At 40.3% G+C, this 22,008-nt stretch overlaps 1 protein-coding gene across 2 annotated transcripts in view; it reads left to right on the forward strand.

The window, feature by feature from the left end:
• Window positions 1-6,471: 6,471 nt before the first annotated feature.
• The window catches only part of FRMPD4 (FERM and PDZ domain containing 4), a 486,033-nt gene continuing 470,496 nt past the window's right edge, over window positions 6,472-22,008 (forward strand). Inside the window, exon 1 of one of the 2 annotated variants that reach the window (XM_074359181.1) lies at window positions 6,472-7,976. In XM_074359181.1, coding sequence (XP_074215282.1) covers window positions 7,936-7,976 — 41 coding nt within the window. In that variant the 5' untranslated portion in view covers window positions 6,472-7,935. The remainder of the gene's footprint in view (window positions 7,977-22,008) is intronic. The other variant, XM_074359180.1, reaches the window with a different exon arrangement.

Here is a 22,008-nt window from a genome sequence, read left to right on the forward strand (position 1 = left end):
CTTTACGGAGCTCATATTTTGGTAGGGGAGATAGGAAATTAAATTAAAATTATCCTATGGCATGAAGAGCTATGAAGAAAACTAAAACAAAGAGGAATAAGGAGTCTGGAGGGTGGAGTATTTCTTTTTATATTGAAGTATAGTTGATTTATAGTATTATGTTACTTTTAGGTGTACAACATAGTGATTCAATATTTTTATAGGTTGTATTCCATTTAAAGTTATTATTAAAATAATGACTATATTTCCCTGTGCTATATGATATATCTTTGTTGATTATTTATTTTATACATCATAGTTTTTGTCTCTTAATCCCATATGCATATCTTTCCTCCCTATCCCCACTAGTAACCACTAGTTTGTTTGCTGTATCTGTGAGTCTGTTTCTGTTTTGCTATAACATTCATTTAAGTTTTATTTTTCAGACTGCACATATAAGTGATAGCATAGAGTATTGTCTTTGTCTAACTTGTTTTACTAAGCGTAATATTCTCTAGGTCTATCCACATTGTTATGAATGGCAGAATTTTATTCTTTTTTATGGCTGAGTTATATATATATATCATGTGTTTTTTATCCATTCATCTGTTGATGGGCACTTAGGTTGCTTCCGTATCTTGGCTATTGTAAATAATGCTGTTATGAACACTGGGGTGCATGTATCTTTTTGAATTAGTGTTTTTGTTTTCTTTGGATATATGTCCAGAAGTGGGATTGCTGGGTCATGTGGTAGTTCTATTTTCAGTTTTTTGAGGGACCTCCATACTGTTTCCATAGTGGCTGCACAAATTTCTAATCCCACTAACAGTATACTAGGGTTCCCTTTTCTCTACATCCTCACCAACATTTGTTATTTGTAGGCATTTTGATGATAGCCATTTTGACAGGTGTGAGGTGGTATATCATTATGCTTTTGATTTGCATTTCTCTGATAATTAGTGATATTGAACATCTCTTCATGTGCCTGTTGGCCATGTATCTATCTTCTTTGGAAAAATGTCTATTCAGGTCTCCCACCCATTTTTAAATTGGGTTGTTTGTGGGTTGTTTTTTTTTTTTTTTTTATGTTGCATTGTATGACCTGTTTATATATTTTGGATATTAACTCCTTACCAGCCATATCATCTGCAAATATTTTCTCCCATTCTTTTCATTTTGTCTTTTCATTTTGTCAGTGGTTTCATTTGGTGGTATATTTCTATTTGAAATAGAGTGTTATAAAGGAAGGCCTCTCTGATCTCTGGGAGAAGAACTTTCCTGGCAGAAAGAAAAAGTGCAAAGGCCCCAAGGCCAAGTAGTGGAGGCAACCAAATGGTCGATATGAGTAGGAGAGAGGATATGTAGTCAGGAAGGGGCATGGAACCATATCGTGTATGTCCTTGTGAGTGAGAGGGGAAGCTGCTGGAGACTGTGAGCAGAGAAATGGGATGATCTGCCTGCTGTTTTAAAAGAAGCCTGATAGTTGTTGAGTATAGAGGCAATGGGAGAACCAAGGGGACCACGAAGTAGGTAGGTCATTGTAATTATCCAGGAGAGAGATGGTGACTTGGACATAGGTGGTTGTGGTGGAGTTGGTGACATGTGTAAATAGTGTGGATCTATTTTGAAGGCAGAACTGAAAGATCTGATGATTGGTTTGAGGTGAGGTTTAAAAGAGAAAAAAAAAAGTCAAAGATGGTACCTAGATTTTGGAACTAAGCAACTAGAGGAATGGAATTGATACTAGTTGAGCTGGAGAAGACCATAGGGAGGAGTCTTCTCTATGAGGATTAGTTTTAGGATATGTTAGTTTCAAGGTGCTATTAGACATCGGATGGAGATGTGAAGTCAGCAGTCTGGAATTGAGAGATCCAGGCCAAAGGTATAAATGTGGGAGTTGCCAGCATATAGAGAGGATATAAACATTGTAAAACTCAATGAGGTCATCTAGAAAGTAAGCATAGACAGTCTAAGAGAAGAAGGTCTAGGACTGAATCCCGGGACATTCCAATGTTTAGAGTTTGGCAAGATGAGGCACAGTGATAGAAGAGTAGCAAAGACGATATTGAGAAGGAGCAAGAAAGCAGCAAGGAAGGAAGAAAACCAGGAGAATGTGATGTCCCCAAAGCCAAGTGAAGAAAATGTTTCATGGAAGAGGAAGTCATCAGCTGAGTTGAGTACAGTAAGAACCGAGCCATTGACCATTGGATTTAGCTACATAGTTGTCCCTGGTTACGCTGGCAAGAATAGTTGCAGTGGAGTAGTGATTGTAAGGGTGGGAGAAAACACAGATGGAGTACATTCAAGATGCAGTGAGAGAGCAGACAGAAGTGACTTTTGGGAGCAGCATTGCTATAAAGACAAGCAGAAGAACGGGACTTAGCTGAAAGGAGATTGGGTTAAGGGTTAAGATTTTCTTAAAGATAGGATAAAGAGCAGGATGTTTGAACGAACATGGGAATTATCCAATAGTTAAGGGGAAAATTCTGATGTAGGAGAAAGAGGGTGCTGGAGTGAGGGCCTAGAGCAGGCAAGAGAGGCGAGGCTTACACATCAGGAGGGTCAGCCTCTGGAACATGAGAATTCATTGAGAGGAAGAGGAGGCGAGGCTGACTACGTGAGCACAGGGTCAGGGGAAACCCTTCTGGTTTTTATTTGTTAAATACCTGGAGAAGGGAACCAGGGTATTTTTTAAAATAGCATAAATCAGTGAGTCGTCCTTGATTCCTCTCTTTCCTTATTTCCTGCATCCAATCCATCAACAGATCCTGTTCAAAACATACCCCAAGCCTGGCTACTTTTCATCATATCCTTGTAATGGTCCTTTCTGAGCCACTGTCATCTCTTGCCTGGATTATTGGAACAGGCTCCTAGGTTGTCTCCCTGTCCCCATGCTCACTTCCCTCAAGAATGGCCACTCAAAACATAAATCCAATTTTGATACTCCCATGCTAAAAATCCTCCTCTGGGTCCACATCCCACAATAAAAGGCAGATGGCTTACCATGCCCCACTGTGTCCCGCGAGCTAGTGCCCCTGGCTACCCCTGCAAATTCACCCACTCTCACTCCACTTAATATAGTACCCTTCAGGCACTCCGGCCACCTTCTGATTCTTCAAACATACAACGGTTGTTCTGGTCTCAGAGACTCTGTTCTTGTTTTTTCCTCGCTGGTCTTTCCGTATGGAATGCTCTTGCATGTAAATGTTGAGTGGCAACCTCCTTCCTGTTCATCATATATTCTCAGATTAAACATCACCTTCTTAGAGAGATCTTCCTTGACCATTGGATCTTAGTCATCTAGTCACTCCCTTTTGATCAAAATAACTTTAATTCTCTGCACATCACCATCTGCTATTCTTCTTTTTTATGTTATTTTCTTATTTTGCTGTTTATCATCTGTCTTCTCTATTAGAATATCAAGTCTGTGAGAGCAGAAACTTGTTTTGTTGCCTGCTGTATTCCCCAGTGCCTAGAACAATGCCTGGTTCGTGGGAGAAATTCCTTAAATAATTATTGAATTAGCAGATACCTTGCTTTTTACCTACTCACTTCTGTTTTCAAGACTGTGACCAGATGGCCAAGATGCTACAGTCCAACTGAGAAATGCATGGGGCTCTCTCTTCTGTAATTTGCAGCAAAAGAACCCTCAGCTGCCATCCTGTATGGAACATCTGGCCCAATAGCAGATTCCTGACACTAGCTTGAAATAAGGTTTTAACGGTAATGAAGAAATGTCTCCCTCTTTTCCCTGAGAAGTCCTCATAGCTGAAAAGATACTACTGCTTAGGGCTTTGGTAACTGACCAGGAAATAGTGAGATTGATTTTTCGTCAAAAAACCCACCCATGATCAGTCAAAGCAAATGTTTCCACCTTCAAAGTAATGATCTTAGAGGCTGAAACTTTTACTGCCAAGGCTCAAGACAGTTGTGGAAATCCTTATAGAGTTAATAACCATGTGCCTCACTTCACATGTATTCAACTCTGAATTGGTGCCCAACTTTAAGGACTCATTCTAGGTGAGGTAGGAATACATTATCATTTCCATCTTACAGGTGGGAAAACCGAGTCTCAGAGAAGTTAAATGACTTGCTCTGCATCTGATGCCCTTAAGTCTCTTATTGGTGAATACATTCAACAGTGTATGAAAGTATTTTGTTTTCAGAAATGACCAACTGTCACTTGGAGCCAAGTAAAGCAAATTAAACAAATTCTTGAGGCTGAGGGGTACAGTTTCCAATGAGTAAATCTCTGTAAGATCTAAAAGGGGCCTTAGAGATTCTTCAGGCTTAAGATAAAACCTCAGAAGATCACATATGTACTCAAATGCCATTTACCGGTTTTTGTTTGTTTTAGGCAGATCCATTCTATGCTAGACAAAGAAACCTATGCCAACCTCTGCTGCACACACCTGGCACAGGGAGGGAGCAGAGCCTGGAGATCAGCTACTGAAATCTTTGCCGCTTTGCCAAGAGGGCTTAAAGGTATAAACTGGCTGTGTTAGCATGTTTCAAGGGAGCAGATTCTTCCATTTTTATGTTAATGAAAAACAAAGGAGGAGGGGGAGAATCTCTGCTTTAAAATATATATCAATCCATTAGAAAACATTCTAGATAATTAATGTACCAAAGGAATATAAAGACCTGGAGAAGCCAGTCGTTTCCCCCTGGTGGCAATTAGGCTGTGGAGAGTCGGCATCTGCACCATTCATAAATGTAGCGCAAAATTGGCACAGATTGAAAGCCCAACAGCAAGCTGTTCCAGGTAGACCAGATGTCTTGAAGGGAGGCTGTCTCTCTACAAGTAAACGCAATGCCTATTTCCTGTCACTTTCACTGTTGAATAACTAGCTTTTTGGTATCTGGAATAATTCTTGATTAATAGGGTTATCTTTTTAAAAAGGGCATCCCAACTGTTCTGTTCTCAGAAGGAAGCACTTTTTCAAAACACATTCTCCAAAGGCATTTCTTCACTTCCCTTTCCTGGTCTAGAGCTGGTCTTATGCTGCCAGATGTTGACTCAGAGATGAGGGAAGGTTTTGGTGGCCACACTCTTGGGAAAGGTAGATAGGGTACAGGGGAAAAATAACTGGAGAATATGAGAGGGCCTTCATTGTTATCATTAGCAATCTAAAGGAAGATGAAGGATGCAGGGGATGGAGGAGTGGTGGGAGATGGACGTACATCAGTGATGAGGTCAGAGAGGGAGCAGTACCCACTGGGGATGCTTGGCCAGCGTTGGTTTGGCTGTGAATCTAATGAGCATAACATTCATTCATTCAACAAGTATCTATTAAGGTCCTTCTACATCCAGGGAATTGTTCTAGGCATTTGAGATCCATCAGTGGAAAAACCCAAAAAGCAAAACCAAAAAAGATCCCTGCCCTTGTGGAGCTTTGATGCCAGTGAAAGAATCAGACAAGAAGCAACAGACATAAAAATAAATTATATAGTGTACTAGTGGGTGATAAGTGCTATGGAAACAAACACACACAAAAAAACCAGTTAATGAGGCCTCAGAGTCCCAGAGTGTGGGGGGGTCTTCCAATTTTAAATAGGCTTTTCAGAGGTGGCTTTTTGTAAGTGATATTTGTGCAAAGACTTGACAAGGTGAAGGAGCTGGCCATGCAGATATCTGCGGGAAGAGCATTCCAGGCTGAGGGAACAACCATTGCAAAGAGCCAAAGGTAGGAGGTGGGAGGAGACCTGCAGAGTTTGAAGACCAGCAAGAAGGCTGGTATTGCTGGGGCGGAGTAAGGGTAGTAGAGGTAGGGGGCGGGGTGGAGTAATAGATGAGGTCAGAGAGATCAAGGGCCAGGCATCTAGGGCCTCGTTGGTCATTGTAGAAATGCAACTGTAGCTCGAAGGAGAATGGAGAGCTTTTGCAGAGTTTGGATCAGACAGGTAACCTTATCTGACCCATGTTTAAAACGAATCTGTCTAGTACATCGAGAATAGATTGTGGCGTAAAAATAAAAGATTTCTCTTTCTAAAATATGTTGCCTTACTTTTATACGACAGGGTTGCTATGAGACTCAAAAGCAAAAGCACTTTAAAAATTATAAAACACAGCGCAGACCCAAATTATAATTATTTTCCACAAATAATAGGGGGTTCAAACGCCAAGGTCCTTCTTGCCTCCTCGGATCATGAGTAGGAACCCGTTCATGAAATTAAACTCGTCTTTCTCTAAGAAGCAAAGGAAAATTGATTCTATTTATTTTTAAAATAATGTAGTTTTGTGCCTGAGTTTCACGTCATTTAGATTTTTTAGATTGCTACTGATTTGATGTATAATTTTGGAAAGAAGCCTTTTTTTAAAAAAGTGGAAGTACTAGGCTTGAATACTGAAGACTTTAAATACAGCAAGAGACCAGGATAGAAGCAGAAGTCTGGGAACTTTAAACCTATTTCCTTTTCTCTAATCCCCTTGGAGAGCTAGGAGCGAGCTGGTCAGATCCTCCAACATTTCCGGGGTGGCATCTTTTCTTTGCGGTGGCCCTGCCATCAGGTGAACGCTTCTGGGTGGGAGAACACACTTTGTGCAGCCGTCTGACCTTCAGAGAGTCTGGGGAGAAATTTTAAAGGATTTGGGAGAAGAGGCCTTGAGTCTCCAAGAGAAAGAACAAGAAAAAGGGGCCCGGAAGAAGCCTGAGCCTCCGGGGAGATAAAATTGAGTTAATGAAGAGGGGTGATTATCCCAGATAATTATGTAAAAGAGAAAGCTAGGAGTTCTAAATGGCTGCAACTTGGAGTTTACTCTGCCTAAGGTGAGTGTTTATGTTTCTGTGTTTTTGGGTTTTGGTTTTGTTTTTTGAATAAGGTTTGGTTTGGTTTTGTTTTCCTTCTTCACCCACCGCGCGGCAGCTCCGTCTGCCAGCCCCCCATTCTCCTCCCTTCTCTTCCTTTAGATTCTGAACCCCATTCATACTAGTCTCCGCGCCACTGGCTCCTGGGACCCTCATCTCAACGCCCCTTTAGTAAGAAGCAGCTGTGTGTACCGCCGTCTCCCCCCTCCCCCCCGCGAGCCTCGCGTTCTTATTTTCTTATTTCTCCGACTCTCTCCCGGTGCTGCTGTCCAAAGACACACCTTCCAGCCTACCCTGCTGTCACGTCTCGCTCCAGCGGTTCGGGGGAAGCAGTGGGAACTCTGCGCTCTCCAAATCCAGCCCGCTGCGCTGGGTATCTCCCTCCCCTTCCCCTTGAATAACGACCCAGCCTCGACCGTCCCCGCTCCTTCCCGACCGCTAGTTTTGTTTATGGAACACACCAAGGCTTGGGGCCATCTGCAGTTGCCCGGCTCTCCCTAGGTTTGGGGAGGAAGTGGGTAGTTTACACGGTCCCCGGTGTGCCCAAGACGGTTAGATCCGATCTTTCGGATCTGAAGGCACACGCAGCGGGTGACAGGAGAGCCCCCACCCCCCCGCAGGTTGGGGGTGGGGAGAGGAGAAGGGACTCGGCTTGGGGAAGGAGGCAGGGAGGCAGCTGCAGTGCCGGGAGGGGTGCGCGCGCGTGTGCCGGGCTCGCCTGCCGCCTCCCGGCTCAGTCTGCGCTCCTCGGCACGCGGGGCTGCCGGGGCTGGCGGGCCAGGGAGCAGGAGCAGCGCCCCGCGTCCGGGCCTCGCCTCCTCCGGGCGCCCGGCAGTCCCCGGGCCGCGCTCCCCTTCCCCGCCCCCTCGCACCCAGCCCGGCCCCTCTCCATTGAGTTTTCCCGACGCCGGCGCCCATCAATGGTCCTGCTCGGGGATGCACACGCAGCTCACGGCCGGAGGGGGGTAGCAGCCGCCGCCTCCAGGTGCGGGCTCTCCGGGGCCGCCGCTGCCACCCGCCGTCGCCGCCACTCGAGCCCCGGGGCGCGCTGAGGTCCCGGCCGGCCATGGGGCTGCCGAGGCTGCCGCTGCTGCTGGCGTGAGAACGGGCGACGGAGCCGCCGCGCTCGGGGTCCCTGGCCGCCTGCATGGATGTCTTCAGCTTTGTGAAGATTGCAAAGCTCTCGAGGTAGGGGCTGCGCCGGTTCATGTGCACCCAGGGGCCCCGCCGCGGGCAACTTGGTGCTTTATTTTTCGGGAGCGTCGGGGAGAAGCAAAAGCCGGAGAGAGCAGCTGGGCTTAAGACAGGACTGAAATGAGGTGGCCAGGGGCTGCCGCCTTCAACTTATTTCTCACTGGCTGGTGGGGCTTGTGTAGCCACGGCTGTGGACCACACACACAGAGATACACACGCCCTCCCGCACAGCCCAATATTCACGACAGTTTGTTTTCCCTTAGGAAAAGCCCCGGTGGTGCTTGGGGTCACATGTATAATTCAGGGCTAAGAGAAGATGGTTGTAATCGCTGCTGCTAGAGAAAGCCCGAAGTGCGTACAGCTTGGGTTTGTGCTTTCCAAGCAACAGTGTCCAGAAGTGATCCTTTTCCGCCCCCCATCCCGAAATTAGACTTCCACACCCCCAGAAAGTCAGCTTGCAGAGTGACCCAGGTAATCTGCCAGGTGTTCCTGGCAGTGACCTAGATGCTGAAGTCATGGAGACAGAGGAGAAAGACCTTTAGCCTTTCTGTGGTTAACTATGTAGTTCTAAGCCTTGAGAGATTTAGAAATTTGCTGCCAAGTGGCCATGCTGTTGAAACAGAAGAAAAACCATCGATTCAGGCAAATTTCTCCGGCATTGCTGATAGAGGAAAAACATTTCCACTTTTTGGCTGCCTAGGCATTACCTTGTCAGAGCATTCCTCCTAAGTCTTCTGCCCTGCTTTTGCTTCCAAAGACTTCATCAAACCCAGGAAGTAGTGTCTGTGATTCTTGGAGTGTGGCATTAACTGGGAAGAGCTTAGTACGAGAAGTCTTAGAAGACCATGCCCCACCTTCTCAGCCCAAGTCTCTGGAAACACTAGCCTTCTGCCCTTGGAGTTCTTTACAGCGGTTACTACCACAACCTTAGGAGGGAAACAGAAGAGGTCTTCAGGATGCACTTTTGACTTGCTTGCGACACTGAGAGAATAAATCTAGGGTTTCCTTCTTTCCTTAGTGTCTGGGTGGGACATGTTGACTGCTTCAGACAAGAATGAGCAGCCTCAGGTAGCCCGGGTCAGAAATGTATATTGACTTTGCTTTGCTAAATTATATCTGGGCCATTTCAGAAACATCCTGTTTGGATGTTGCCATTCAGACGTGCCTCTCTTCAGCATGCACTGGTCTTTATTTGTTCTTCTTGCCCATCTGCACCTTCCCTCTCTACTCACACGGGTCAGTCTTAATGTCACCAGCAGATTTCCCAGGGAAAGGGCCCCAGTATAACTTAGTCTGGGTGAACGTGAGGTATGTGTGTCTGTCTTGGGGCAGCTCACCAAGAGATATTGCTCTGCACGTCTGAAAACTAATCTGTTGAGTGGTGGACAATTGTAGTGTGGCAAATTGTTTGATTTCATGCCAATATCATAGAGGGCCATGGCTTCACACCTCTATTCTGTTAATTTCCTGCATGCTTGTGCCTATGACTGGATAATAAACAGCTGTCAAATCATGAACCATGGATGGGAAATGGCTGTGAGCAATAGTTTAGTGATTGCCTGGTGCCAGCTGTGATGGACAGAGAGATTGCTCAAGGGAAAGGGGAGCTCAACCGATAGTATAGTTCAAAGTAACCAAGATGGATGTCGGTGGCCTCAAATGCTAAAAACGTTGAGGCTAACGAAACGTCTAGAGCCTAGATTTCGTCCTTAAACTTTGGAGCTTGGGAGAAGACTGTGCTGTATGTCAGTGAAAAGATGGTTTATACTCATTTTACTAAATTCTAGGATGCCTCCATGATATTCACAAATCTGAGTTTTGCAAAAACCCAAGCCAGGCTGTGGGGGATTTGTATCTTATTTTAAAGAGAGGTTAAAATTTAGTAAATGAGTGTGAATTGCACTTTCTATCCTTAACGTGATCCAAATAGACGGTTTATTCTAAAGAGAGGAGCTGCACATGTTCTGAGCTTATGTGCCGATTAAGAAATCTCCCATCCATAAAAATTCCTCTTGTTTCTCAGTGTGAGCTCAACGATGGTCCCCAAGCTGACATAGAAATACCTTTAGAGGGTCATCAGTACGCAGAAACACATGTTCGCAGCTGCTTGTTTCTGCCCTTGAAGGAATAAAGTCTTGTGTGTGTGTTTTAAACACTGTTACAGAAATCAAGTTCTTTTCTCAAAGGTGAAGTATAAAAGTGCTTACACTGCAGGATTTTCCTGATTTCAGAACGGATAATCTTCCTAAAGGATTTAGCTTTGATCAACGTGGTTACTTGAGTGCTTCAGATTCTCCTGGTTTAGAGATGAACACACACAGTTACCCCAGGTCTTAGCCTTGCCTTTGGTTCCTAAGTGAGTTGAACTTGAGTTTCTAAATGTTAATTTAGAAAGCATTTGCTGTCTGATATTTGCTAACTGTCCCACCGGTGAGTAAAGAAAGTGCTAATTACAGAGAATTCCAAGAGAATATTAATCCACACTGGAATTAACAAACAGCATGTTTTGACTTTTCAGAGTACCTACATTTAACCACTTGTTCCCAGAATCTGTGCCCTTTTAATCATGTGAAAAGTCAGAATTCGCATTGCCCCTCAAGAAAGCAGTACCATCTTATGATCATCATTGAAAAAGAAAAACTGCCAAGCATTGAAATAGTTGGCAAGTTGCGACCCTTTACATCATCTTTTTGAGTTGTGACCCTTGATTGCATCCATCCATCGTGAGTGGCACAGTGTGTCATGGTTCTATCTGGAGATGGTTTTTCTTGTTCTTCTAATTTTCTGGTTATTAAACTGCTTGATAGTTTACATGCAATTTTACTTCACAGTTTCCTTGGTAACAGTTATATATCATTTTCCATCCTTGTAGATGAGAGCATTACAGATGATTGCCTTATAAACCAGTAATAGTATAAAAATAGGCATATATTTTTATTGTTACTGTTCTTTGAATCAACTGTTTCATCTGTAAAGCAGATGCACTCTTTGAAGTGTTTGTGGAAGAATGCAGTTCAGTAGAAAAACATATGATTATGCCCCTTTTGCCTGAGGGAAGTGATTTGAAACCCAAAACTCCTAGGGGTATTATTAAACTGAGCAATGCATTTATGGGTGGAAAAAATGAAGAATTCTTTTCTTTCAGCAAAACGGCGCACTTCGAGATAATGATTGGGTCCCAGTTATTAATATGAAGATTATTTCTTGTAGTAGGTAAATTTGGGGGCTGCTTTTTTTGTATTTTGTCTTGTAGTTGCATGGGTTATTTTGTAGTATAGAGCAGTGACGAATAATAAAGTGTGCTAATTTTGTTACAATTCTCATGCATTTGAGGAAGAATAAAATATATATATTTATAGTTGCCTCAGATCTTATGTAAAGCCTATTTAGAGACTACTAAACTTCTATTCTTTACCTTATTCACAATTAAATATTTCCTAGAGAAAAAGGAAATTAAAGAAGCAATGCAATGCAAAGGTCAGATTTTTCCCATCTCCCTTTTTACCCAAGTAATTGCATTAATGTCGCTGATAACAGCGACTCCAGAGGCTAACGAAAAACTCCCAAAGACTCTGGATTTGAATTTTATTAAAAATGTTGCTTGCTTGTCGTCTGAGTCCTGTCTGAGTTCTGCTGATTTCCGTGGCTGTCAGGAGGTGGAATGATGAACAGTTTCATAACAGAACTCGATTCCTGTTTTAGGATTATTTAACTCTAGTTTCCCAGAGATTGCTAGTTTGCAGCTGTGAAAGTCTAGTCATTAGCAGTTCTAGGGGAACATGTCTAGTTCAGGCTATGTACCATTTCAAGCATCTCTCTCTCACGGAGCAAGTGAATTTTACCTTCTTGGTATCAGAATTTAATATAAGTTTTCAGCTGAAGTGAAACTTCCTTGTACTTTAAAAGCATGACCTGGAAATTCTCCTTTTTATGTTTATGAACATTCCAGCTGTTCATTCTCTCGATCTCTTTCTCTCTCTCTGTCTCCTTCATTGAAGTATAGTTGACTTCAATGTTATATTAGTTTACATGTACAGCATAGTGATTCAGTATTTTTACAGATTATACTCCATGAAAAGTTATTACAAGATAATGGCTATAATTCCCTGTGCTATACAATGTCTTCTTGTTGCTTATCTTTTTATACATAGTAGTTTGTATCTCCTAATCCCCACCCCTATCTCGCCTCTCCCTCTTCCCTCTCCCCACTGGTAATCGCTAGTTCTCTTTATCTGTGGGTCTCTTTCTGTTTTGCTCTGTACATTCGTTTGTTTCATTTTTTATATTCCACATGTAAGTGATATCATGCTGTATTTGTCTTTCTCTGTCTGACTTATTTCATTAAGCATAATAATCTCTGGGCCCATGCACATTGCTGCAGATGGCAGAATTTCATTCTTTTTCATGGTTGGGTAATATTCCATTGTATGTGTGTATATATACCACATCTTCTTTCTCTATCTGTTCATCTGTTGATAGACACTTGAGTTGCTTCCGTAACTTGGCTATTGTTAATAGTGCAGCTCTGGACATTGGGGTGCACTATCTTCTTGAATTAATGTTTTCTTTTTTTCCCCCAGATATATATCCAGCAGTGGAATTGCTGGATCGTATGGTAGTTCTATTTTTTTTTTTTTTTGAGAGACCGCTATACTGCTTCCCATGGTGGCTGCACCACTTTACATTCCCACCAATAGCATATGAAGGTTCCCTTTCCTCCACATCTTTGCCAACATTTGTTATTTGTAGATTGGAAGTTCAAAAAAAGTAAGGTCTACATTAATTTGATAATAGCCATTCTGACAGGTGTGAGGTGGTATCTAACTGTGGTTTTGATTTGCATTTCTCTAATAATTACGTGTACACATATAGACACACAGAATTCAACTTTATTACTTTATTATTCCATTTGGAGTTTGCCTTGGATGTTTAGCTATGAGAGAGTATCCATTATTGATAAATTAGAAATTTATTTAAGGAATAGACTTAAAATCACTGATATCATACTTCAGAAATGAGAAACGAGAAAAAGTGAGAACATATTTTTAGTTTGTTGAGAACCACAGTCCTTAAATATACTACTCTTACCGTCAAATGATCTTGAACTTTGAAAGCTAATAATAGCAAGGAAAGAAAATTATTAATACTTTAAACCATGGATTGGCAAACTATGCCCTGTGGGCCAGATCTGACTTGCTCCCTATTTTCACATAACCTGTGAACTCAGAATGGTTTTAAATTCTTGTAAATGTTTAAATAGTTCAAAAAAATCAAAAGAAGAAGAATATGGAATTAAAGTGTCTGTGTCCGTAAATCAGGTTTCATTGGAACACAGCCAGGCCCATGCACGTGAGTGCTGTCTGTGGCTGCGTTTACTCTACAACAGCAAAGCTGGATAGATGCTCCAGAGCCCTTATGGCCAGCAAAGCCTGAAATATTTACTTTCTGGCCCTTTACAGAAACAGTTTACTGACTCCGGGGTGAAACAATGCCTTTTCCTATTTTCTCTTCTTCACGTTATCAGCATGTGTGGGTGAGTACACGTATGACCAAATACACACTGTCAGAGATCAGCAGAGCCAGACACTGGTTAAAGAGGTGACTGGGCATTTTAAAGGGAGATTGAGGGAATAGGGATGGAGAGAACTGGGGCTTAGTACAGGCAGGGAAGTGAAAAATTACAAAAAACAAGAAGAGGGGTTGGTCTCTGTGAAACCCATCTGGGTTTGTTAACTGGCTCTAATCAGAGTTAGGCTCCTGCCCTCCCACAGAAGCAGAGAGACAGGAGCCCCATCTTCAGGTAGGGGCTGGAACAGTCAATTCTTTTGCAGCCTTGAATTTTCTCAGACAGGCACTTTAAGGGCAGCTGGAGTCATCCTAGGGATGTAGCCTTGAGCTCTTAGAAAATAATTTAGTGTCTATTCAGGTCTCTACAGGCCAAGGTTGAGGCCTAGTCGAGGGAGGGCTCAGAGGAGCCTGGCTACAGTTTGGTTAAGGAGAGAAACTTTGTCAACACATGTTAAGTTCAGCATATTAAATATATGCATTCACCAGTGTATATTCACAATTAATGTAGACCTTACTTTATGTGAACTTCTGATCTCAAAGTATTTACTTAACTGTAGGGACATTGAGCATCGGAAGTGAACATCATTGCCCTAGTGGTATTTGTTGCACTGGGGACAATTTTGCATGCTTATTCTTTGGTCACTAAGTGGGCCTACTTTCTTTGGGCTGGAGAGTTACTTGTTAGAGTGACACTTGCCTTCCATAAGCCTTTCAACTTCTAGTTTAACTTGGATGGAAAAAGAATGGGCAACAGTACTTGGAGAGCCTCAACTGATGTGCTCAGGGAACTGATAAGTCCACAGGAGAATGCCTGGTATTTCCTTACAGTACACTTGAGCCACCTGGTCCTAATGGCTTATGACCTTCATTAATATTTTTCCAAATGGAAAGAAAACTAGATAAGTGGATTTAGTTATAGACAGAGGACTGGAGGTAGGTTGTATTAAGCCATGAAAAGTATCTTGAAGAAATCTAAGCCTCAGTTTTAATCACAAAGTTAACATTCCCATTTTTTCCTGGCAAGAGATGAGAGGGTTTCCTGTCTGTGCTCGTCTTGAGAAATGTATTTTCAAATGTGGTTTACAGCATTTGGCATACGATGAATACTCTATACTAAATAATTCATAAGTAGAGTCATATGCAACCCATTCTACTATTTCTTGCAAATAAATTATCATCATTTGTTTAGCTGAACAATGATCATGATCAGTACTTCAAAATTGTAAAGGAGTACACAAGTTAATAATAAATCATCTGTGCTGATTATAGATTGAAATGTTAAAATGTTGGATGCATTGGAGTAAATAAAATATATTATTAAAATTGAAAACATAAATGGCCAGCTCTTGGACTCTAGGTAGGGGAGAATAAACTTTTATTTCTGTTTTGACATTTGAGGTCATGAAAGAAGCCTTAAGAAATTTAAGAGGATAGAAATTATCTCAAGCACCACAATGGCATGAAACTAGAATTCAACCACAAGTGGAAAAAAAAATGAGAAAAAACTGACTGCATGGAGACTAAACAACATGCTACTAAAAACCAATGGGTTAACAATGAAACAAAACAAAACAAAACAAAACCTCAAGACAGTTGAAAACACAACCACACAAAATCTATGGGATGCAGCAAAAGCAGTCCTAAGAGGGAAGTTCACAGCGATACAGGCCTTCCTGTTTTGATATTTGAAGCTTTAGTTTACTAAGCTCTATTTTAAAAAGTCATCAACTTGGACTTCTAAGAAATCTGTGTTTTATTGCTATAAGATCAACAAGCAAAATTAAGATTATGCTAAAATGAGTTTTTATAAATGTCAGTAAGTTTTTATTTTAGAAAGTCCTTGAATGATAGGAAAATACTGTCATTTTTATGAAAGAAACACTTCTCAATTTTGAATAGGAAAAGTATTTTCCCTACAATTATAATTTACACTAGGATTTTAATGTTTATTTTGGTTGTTTTCATATATTTTTATAGATTGTGTGAAATTTGCTTTGCTGAAAATAAGAACATGATACTATCTGACAAAGATGAGCTTTAAAGAACATAATAGGCCAAAGTTCATAAAATTAATGTTAAAATTCACCCACAAATGTCGGAAGGAGTGTATTTATACATGTAACTGGCACGATTATTTAACTGGTAGAAAATTGCTGTGGTGGAGAGCTGGAAGCCATCTAGCCAATTCAAGACTGTTCCACATTGGCTCATACTTCTAACCATGATGGTTTTACAGTGGCCCTCTAACTGGAGTCCAAAGTACTAGTGTCATAAAAATCACAGTCTGGGTCACCAGTCTTGACCCCAGGGCAGGGTGATTAGCAGTCTCAGTACACAACTGCACTGTGGCTCAGGGCAGTGCAGTGGGCATGGATTAGCACACTATAGCCCACCTGATAGGTATAATCCTATTTTTACTTCCTTATTTACTGCCAGTTTTTGTAAATAAAGTTTTATTGGAACACAGCCATGCTCATTTGCTTATGTATTGTCCGTGGCTGCTTTTGGCAGAGTTGTATAGTTATAACGGAGACCACGTGGTGTCCAAGACCTAAAATATTTACTCTCTGCCCTTGACAGGAGCATTTTACTGTTCTTCCTTGAGCTCTCTGCCCAGTACTCAAATTCCCGCTGGGGGCTAGTGCCATTCCCTGGGTGTCTGCCTGCTTTGCTAGGAGAGGGAAGGGGAGATATGGCTGGGGGGACACCCCACACCCAGGCAGCCCTGCTGGCCACCTCTGGGGTCTTTACCTGTTGGAGCTTACTCTGCCACTTGGAGGTGAATTTAGAAGCTTTCTAAAGTACGTATCTGATCCTCTCTATCCATCTATCTCCTTGTTCCTTAATGCCCCTGGGGAAAAATCCACATTCTTTATCTCTGCCTTTTCGGGGTTGGCTGCTGTTTCTTTTGAATATCTTATTTTGGACACTTCTTTTTTAATTGTGGTACAGTTGATTTACAACATTGTATTAGTTTCAGGACACTTGTTATTTCTCCTTCTTAGCATTAATTAACTTTCTATTCAACCCCCAAACACACATACACACACACACACAGACACACACACACACACACACACACACAGACACACACACACACACACACACACACACACACACACCCCTCCCTACCTCTAACTATGGTGAACTTTTTTAGGAGTCCTAGATTGTGTCACACCTCCGAGCCGTAACATATATACATTTTGTCTGGAACAAATTTTACATTGCCCCCTTTTTCACCTAGAAAATGACTATTTGTCTTTTCTGTTCCTGCTTGTCGCCTATGTTTACTCCATGTAGTCTTTCCAACTACTCAATCCTGGGTTAAATGGCTAACATCTTTTGTTAGTTAAGATAATCTAAGTGCTTTAGCAGATTAGCCCCTCAATTAAGAATAAGTTTCTTTGTACAGCACAGGGAACTATATTCAATATCTTGTAGTAACCTATAATGAAAAAGAATATGAAAATGAGTATATGTATGTATGACTAAAACATGATGCTGGACACCAAAAACTGACACAGCATTGTAAGCTGACTATACTTCAATTAAAAGTATTTTTAAAAGAAAATTAAAAATAAAAACTCTCATTGAGAAAAAAAAAAAAATAAGTAGCTTATTTCTTGTCCACTCGGAGCCCCTAACAGGTGTTCTTAATGGAGTGAGGGAGCTTTGCTACACACACTAAGTCTGAGCATCCAAAAGATGGAGGCTTTCTCATCTTCAATATGAGATTCAAAGTTGCCCTGCCCATCAAATTTCAGCTGACAGAGGAGAGAAATGGAGGAAGATTGGGTGGGAGGTTTGGAAGGGCCATGCCTGGAATTGAAGTATATCATTCTACACACACTCCATTAATCAGATCCATGGCCATACCTCATGGTGAGGCGGCTGGGACATTCAGTCTAGTTGTGTACCCAGTCTCTGCTAGATATCACATGCCCTACCTTGATAATAACATTTATTAACTATCTGGTAGATTGCACTTTTGTTCCCTATTCTTAAACCTTCCCTCAGTCCAAGCCTTTTCTATGTGACGTGACAGTTCCTCCTGTTAAAAGTGGAGTGACCTTCTCTGACTCATTGCTATTGGGCTTGTGACTTGCTTTGACCAATAGAACATGGGCAGGAGTCAGAGCATCAGTTTGGGTAGAAGGCCTTAAAAGGCAGTGTGCATTTCTTTTTTCCTTCAAACATTACTGTATGAAGAACTGCCTGGGTTAGCCTGCTGGTCCCAGAATATTCATGGCACAGCATCACAAACTGGTGAGCATGAAAACAGGTGCTTATTGTTGGGTGACACTGAGTTTTGGGGAGGTTTGTTATGCAGCATTATTATGGCAATAGTTGACTGTTACATATATTATAATTGAGTCCAGTTTGGAGTTGTGTCTTATTTATGAGCTTTTTGAAGGCAAGCCTCCTAAAGGCGGCTTTTATTAAACCTCTTGGTTCAGAGTAGATATTGAGTAAATATTTGGTGAATTATGAATGAATCAGAGTGAAAGCGTACTGTTCCACATGACGTCAAGCATTGATTGTCACAGATACGCCTGCTTCTGTACTTCATTCACCAGCTCCTGATTTTTAGGATTTGATGCCAGTGCTCATTTATTGTGCCTGTTGGACACTTGGCAGTGAATCACTGCCTCCCCCTGTAGTCTGAGACCCAGGCCTACATCTGGACCCAGATCCTCTCAGTCTCACATTTGTTTTCTATTCCTTTTTTCTGGTCCTGAATATGCTAGTCTTCAATTATACACGGTTTTTCTCTACTGCCGAGAGAGAAATATAAATAATGTTTGTAGCATACTTAAAGATTTGATAAGAGTTTTATGTTCTTAAATGTGATAGTAAAGAACCCAAGATCAGGATATCTTGCATTCAGAATATTGGGAAAAGGAAATAAAGACCTAGAAAGTGGAGTCCTCACTCTACGAAATAAAAGATACCGTCTTGTTAAAGTGCACATACTTGACCTAGAGTTAGTTTTTATATTGCCCTCGTAAAATGTAACACTAAATGAGCAACTTTTAAAAAATAGATCTATGAGGATTTTGCTTAAAAAGTTAACATGAAATGCAACGTGGCTGTAGGGAAAAAAGAACAAAGAACTGCTCTGTGTGCAGTGATATAGAAAGATCTTTGGATATACTTACTGTTAAATGAAAATTGTAAGGTACAAAACTGTATAAAAAGGAAGGAAGTTTAAGAAGGAGGGTATAGCTCAAGTGGTAGAGTGCATGCTAAGCAGGCATGAGGTCCTGGGTTCAATCCCCAGTACCTCCATGAAGAAAATAAATAAGTAAACCTAATGCTCTCCCCCTGCAAAAAAAAAAAAAAAAAAAAAAAAAAAAAGAAGAAAAGGAAAGGGGTTTAGTATGTATTTATTATATTTGCATAAAAATGGCCAGAAAGATATAACAAAAAACTAGTAACAGTATAAATACTGTAAAGTAGGGGTACAGAGGATTATGTGTGAAATGGCCTGGGTAGGCAGGGGACGTGAGTGAGTCCCCATGTCCCCATCCACACTTTATATTTTATTTTCTTTTGATTTTTGAACCCTAGGAATATATTAACTATCAACAAATCAATTTGAATTTCAGAAAAGTCATAGGATACCCACATAAATCCAAGGGTCTACATAACATTATCAACAGGATTTTGATGTAATTTTTCTGACTGTAAAAGTAAGATAACATTATTGTAAAAAATTTTGAGAATGTAGAATATATAAAGAAAAAAATATGTATAGGTATTTGAAACTCCACCAGCCAGATATAATCACTGTTCTCTATTTTCTTTAACCTCTCCATCTATTTTACATAGTTAATATCCTGTACATAATTCTGTACTTAGATTTTAAAAAATGTTATGATCTTATTAATTTTTATAAATATAAAATAAACAGCTACATATACCACAGTTTACTGAATGACTTCCTATTTAATTAACATCTAGATCCTTTCAAGTGTTTTGCTTTGGATAATAATGTGATGAATATCTTTATAGTGAAGTCTGTGGATTCCACAAGAATATTTTTTATGACATTAACAACAGCATATTGAGTATTTCAAAACTCATAAAAGTCAGGAGGTAGTTTGAGATGCCGTTAAAATGATATTTAAATTTTATGCTAAAATGATGGGCATTTTATTTCCTCAAAGATATTAAAGTTGACAAACAGTATTTGTCGTAGAAGTTAACCTAATGACAAGACTTGAGTCATTTGGTGACAGAGGACTTGAGTAATGGTGGTAGGAACTTCAAGTGGATTTTTAGCGATTTGAACCTCTGTTTCCTCACATTTGTAAAATAGGGAAACTATGCAATATTCCCTCTAAATTTAATTCTATTTCTGAATTTCTATCATTTTACCATAGAATAAGCAAATTCTAAGAAATGCATCTATGAGAACATAGATTAAAGTAGCATGAAACACTATGCAGCTATAAAATATAAAGAACAAGGGAACACTCTATGCAGTGATACAGAACCAACTCCAGGATGTCTTTATTAGGTGAACATGGTAAATTACACGAAATTTTGTATTTACATAAGAAAATACTGAAAGGATACATAAGAAACTAATAAAAGCGTGATTAGATTGGAAGCAAACTAGGGAGAGAAGAAAGTTTACTTAGACAAAAGAATGAAAATTGGCAGGGGAGGGTACAGCTTAGCAGGCATAAGATCCTGAGTTCAATCCCCAGCACCTACATTTAAAAAATAGAAAGAAAGAAAGAAAGAAAGAAAGAAAGAAAGAAAGAAAGGAAGGAAGGAAGGAAGGAAGGAAGGAAGAAAGAAAGAGAGAGAAAGAAAGAGACAGAGACAGACAGACAGACAGACAGACAGAAAGAAAGAGAAGAAAGAAAAGGAAGAAAGAAAGAAGGAAAGAAAGAAAGACCTACCCCCCCCCCAAAAAGGAATGAAAATTAGGTAAATATGATCCTCCAAAATATGATGAAATGTTGAAAAATCTGTTCTGGATGAAAATATAAATTACTGACTCAGACAGTTTTAACCTATAATTAGTTTTCTCTATTTAGGATGAGTGAAGCATAAGAGATAGTTTAATATATTAAGGGTATATATCAAAAAAGTATAATAGAAATTTCGTATCTATAAAATTTTAATGGTAATTTTATTAGCAAATTCAGATAAAACTGGAAGGTCATATCATTATAAAAATGATCTTATTCTTCATATAGAATTGAATACTCTGAAGCAGAATTCCTTCTGTTTTTATATCTAGATAAGTCTTTCTCTGATAGGAATATAAACAGAAAAAATGTTTTTTATTTGTTCCCCACCACCCAACAAAGAATACATGAAAGTTTTTTTAAAACTTAAATTTTACTAAATTCTTACAGCAGTCCTAAAAATTGTATCCTGATAATCCTCTCTTCACCAAAGGGGACAACTTGGTGTTTTTTGGAGAACCACGTTCTGGGGATGTTGATGGATGTTTCCATTAGGACTGTCATTTGATTATGATGCCATTAGTTCATAATTTGGCTTTCTGGTTGAGATCGTGTTGACAGGCTGATAGAGTGCTATTTAACTAAGTTGATGAAACACACATAGGAGGCAATAAAGTGCCCAGTCCGTCTCTACTGGTTAATCCTTTAGTTTATCTCACTGTACTACTGATGTGGTCATGTATAACTCCATAAACTTCCATTTCTCTGGACTAGAGTGATGGATTTAATCAGAGTCTGGTTACTTTAACTGTATGTATTAACATGCTAAAAAAAAAAGATCATCTGAACACAAGAAGATACATGCATAAAACTATACTGGGCATAACTCAGTTTTAATGCTGACCTAGAAGTCATTTCCAATTTTTTCCTGTGTCCTAGATCAGGGATCAGTGGTTGGCAAACTGCAGCCTGTGGGCCAAATCCAATCTGTTGCCTGTGTTTGTATAAAGCTGAGAATGTTTCTTACATGTTTAAATGCTTTTTCAAAGATCAGAAGAAGAATACTGTTTCATAACATGTGAAAATTATATGAAATTCAAATTTAAGTGTCCGTAAAGAAGTTTTATTGGCACAGCCACGCCCATCATGTGTTGTCTTTGGCTGCTTTCTCGATACAGATGACTTATAAAGTCTAAAACAGGTGCCTGTCTATAGAAAGTTTGCTGGCTCCTGTCCTATGTCATCAGATATTATTAAAAGTAGTTCTTGATGGGTAGAGAATCACAAATGAATATGTAGATACAGATGTCAATATATAAATATTTTCTATCTTTCTGGGCTTTTTTGGCAATTGTGCATAAAGAGAAGTTAGATAATATCACTTTGCACTTATAGGTGATTCTCTGTATGAATGTTCCTACCGTGAACAGTCCTTTCTCTTCCCAAATAGATTTTAAATAACTTGAATAGGAATTGCATTGTAAATGTTTATATCCTCCTGCTACGCTTGCTTTCTTTTCCAGAAAGATGTA

Source organism: Camelus bactrianus, chromosome X (assembly GCF_048773025.1).
Source record: "Camelus bactrianus isolate YW-2024 breed Bactrian camel chromosome X, ASM4877302v1, whole genome shotgun sequence".
In the NCBI taxonomy this organism is placed as follows: Eukaryota; Metazoa; Chordata; class Mammalia; order Artiodactyla; family Camelidae; genus Camelus; species Camelus bactrianus.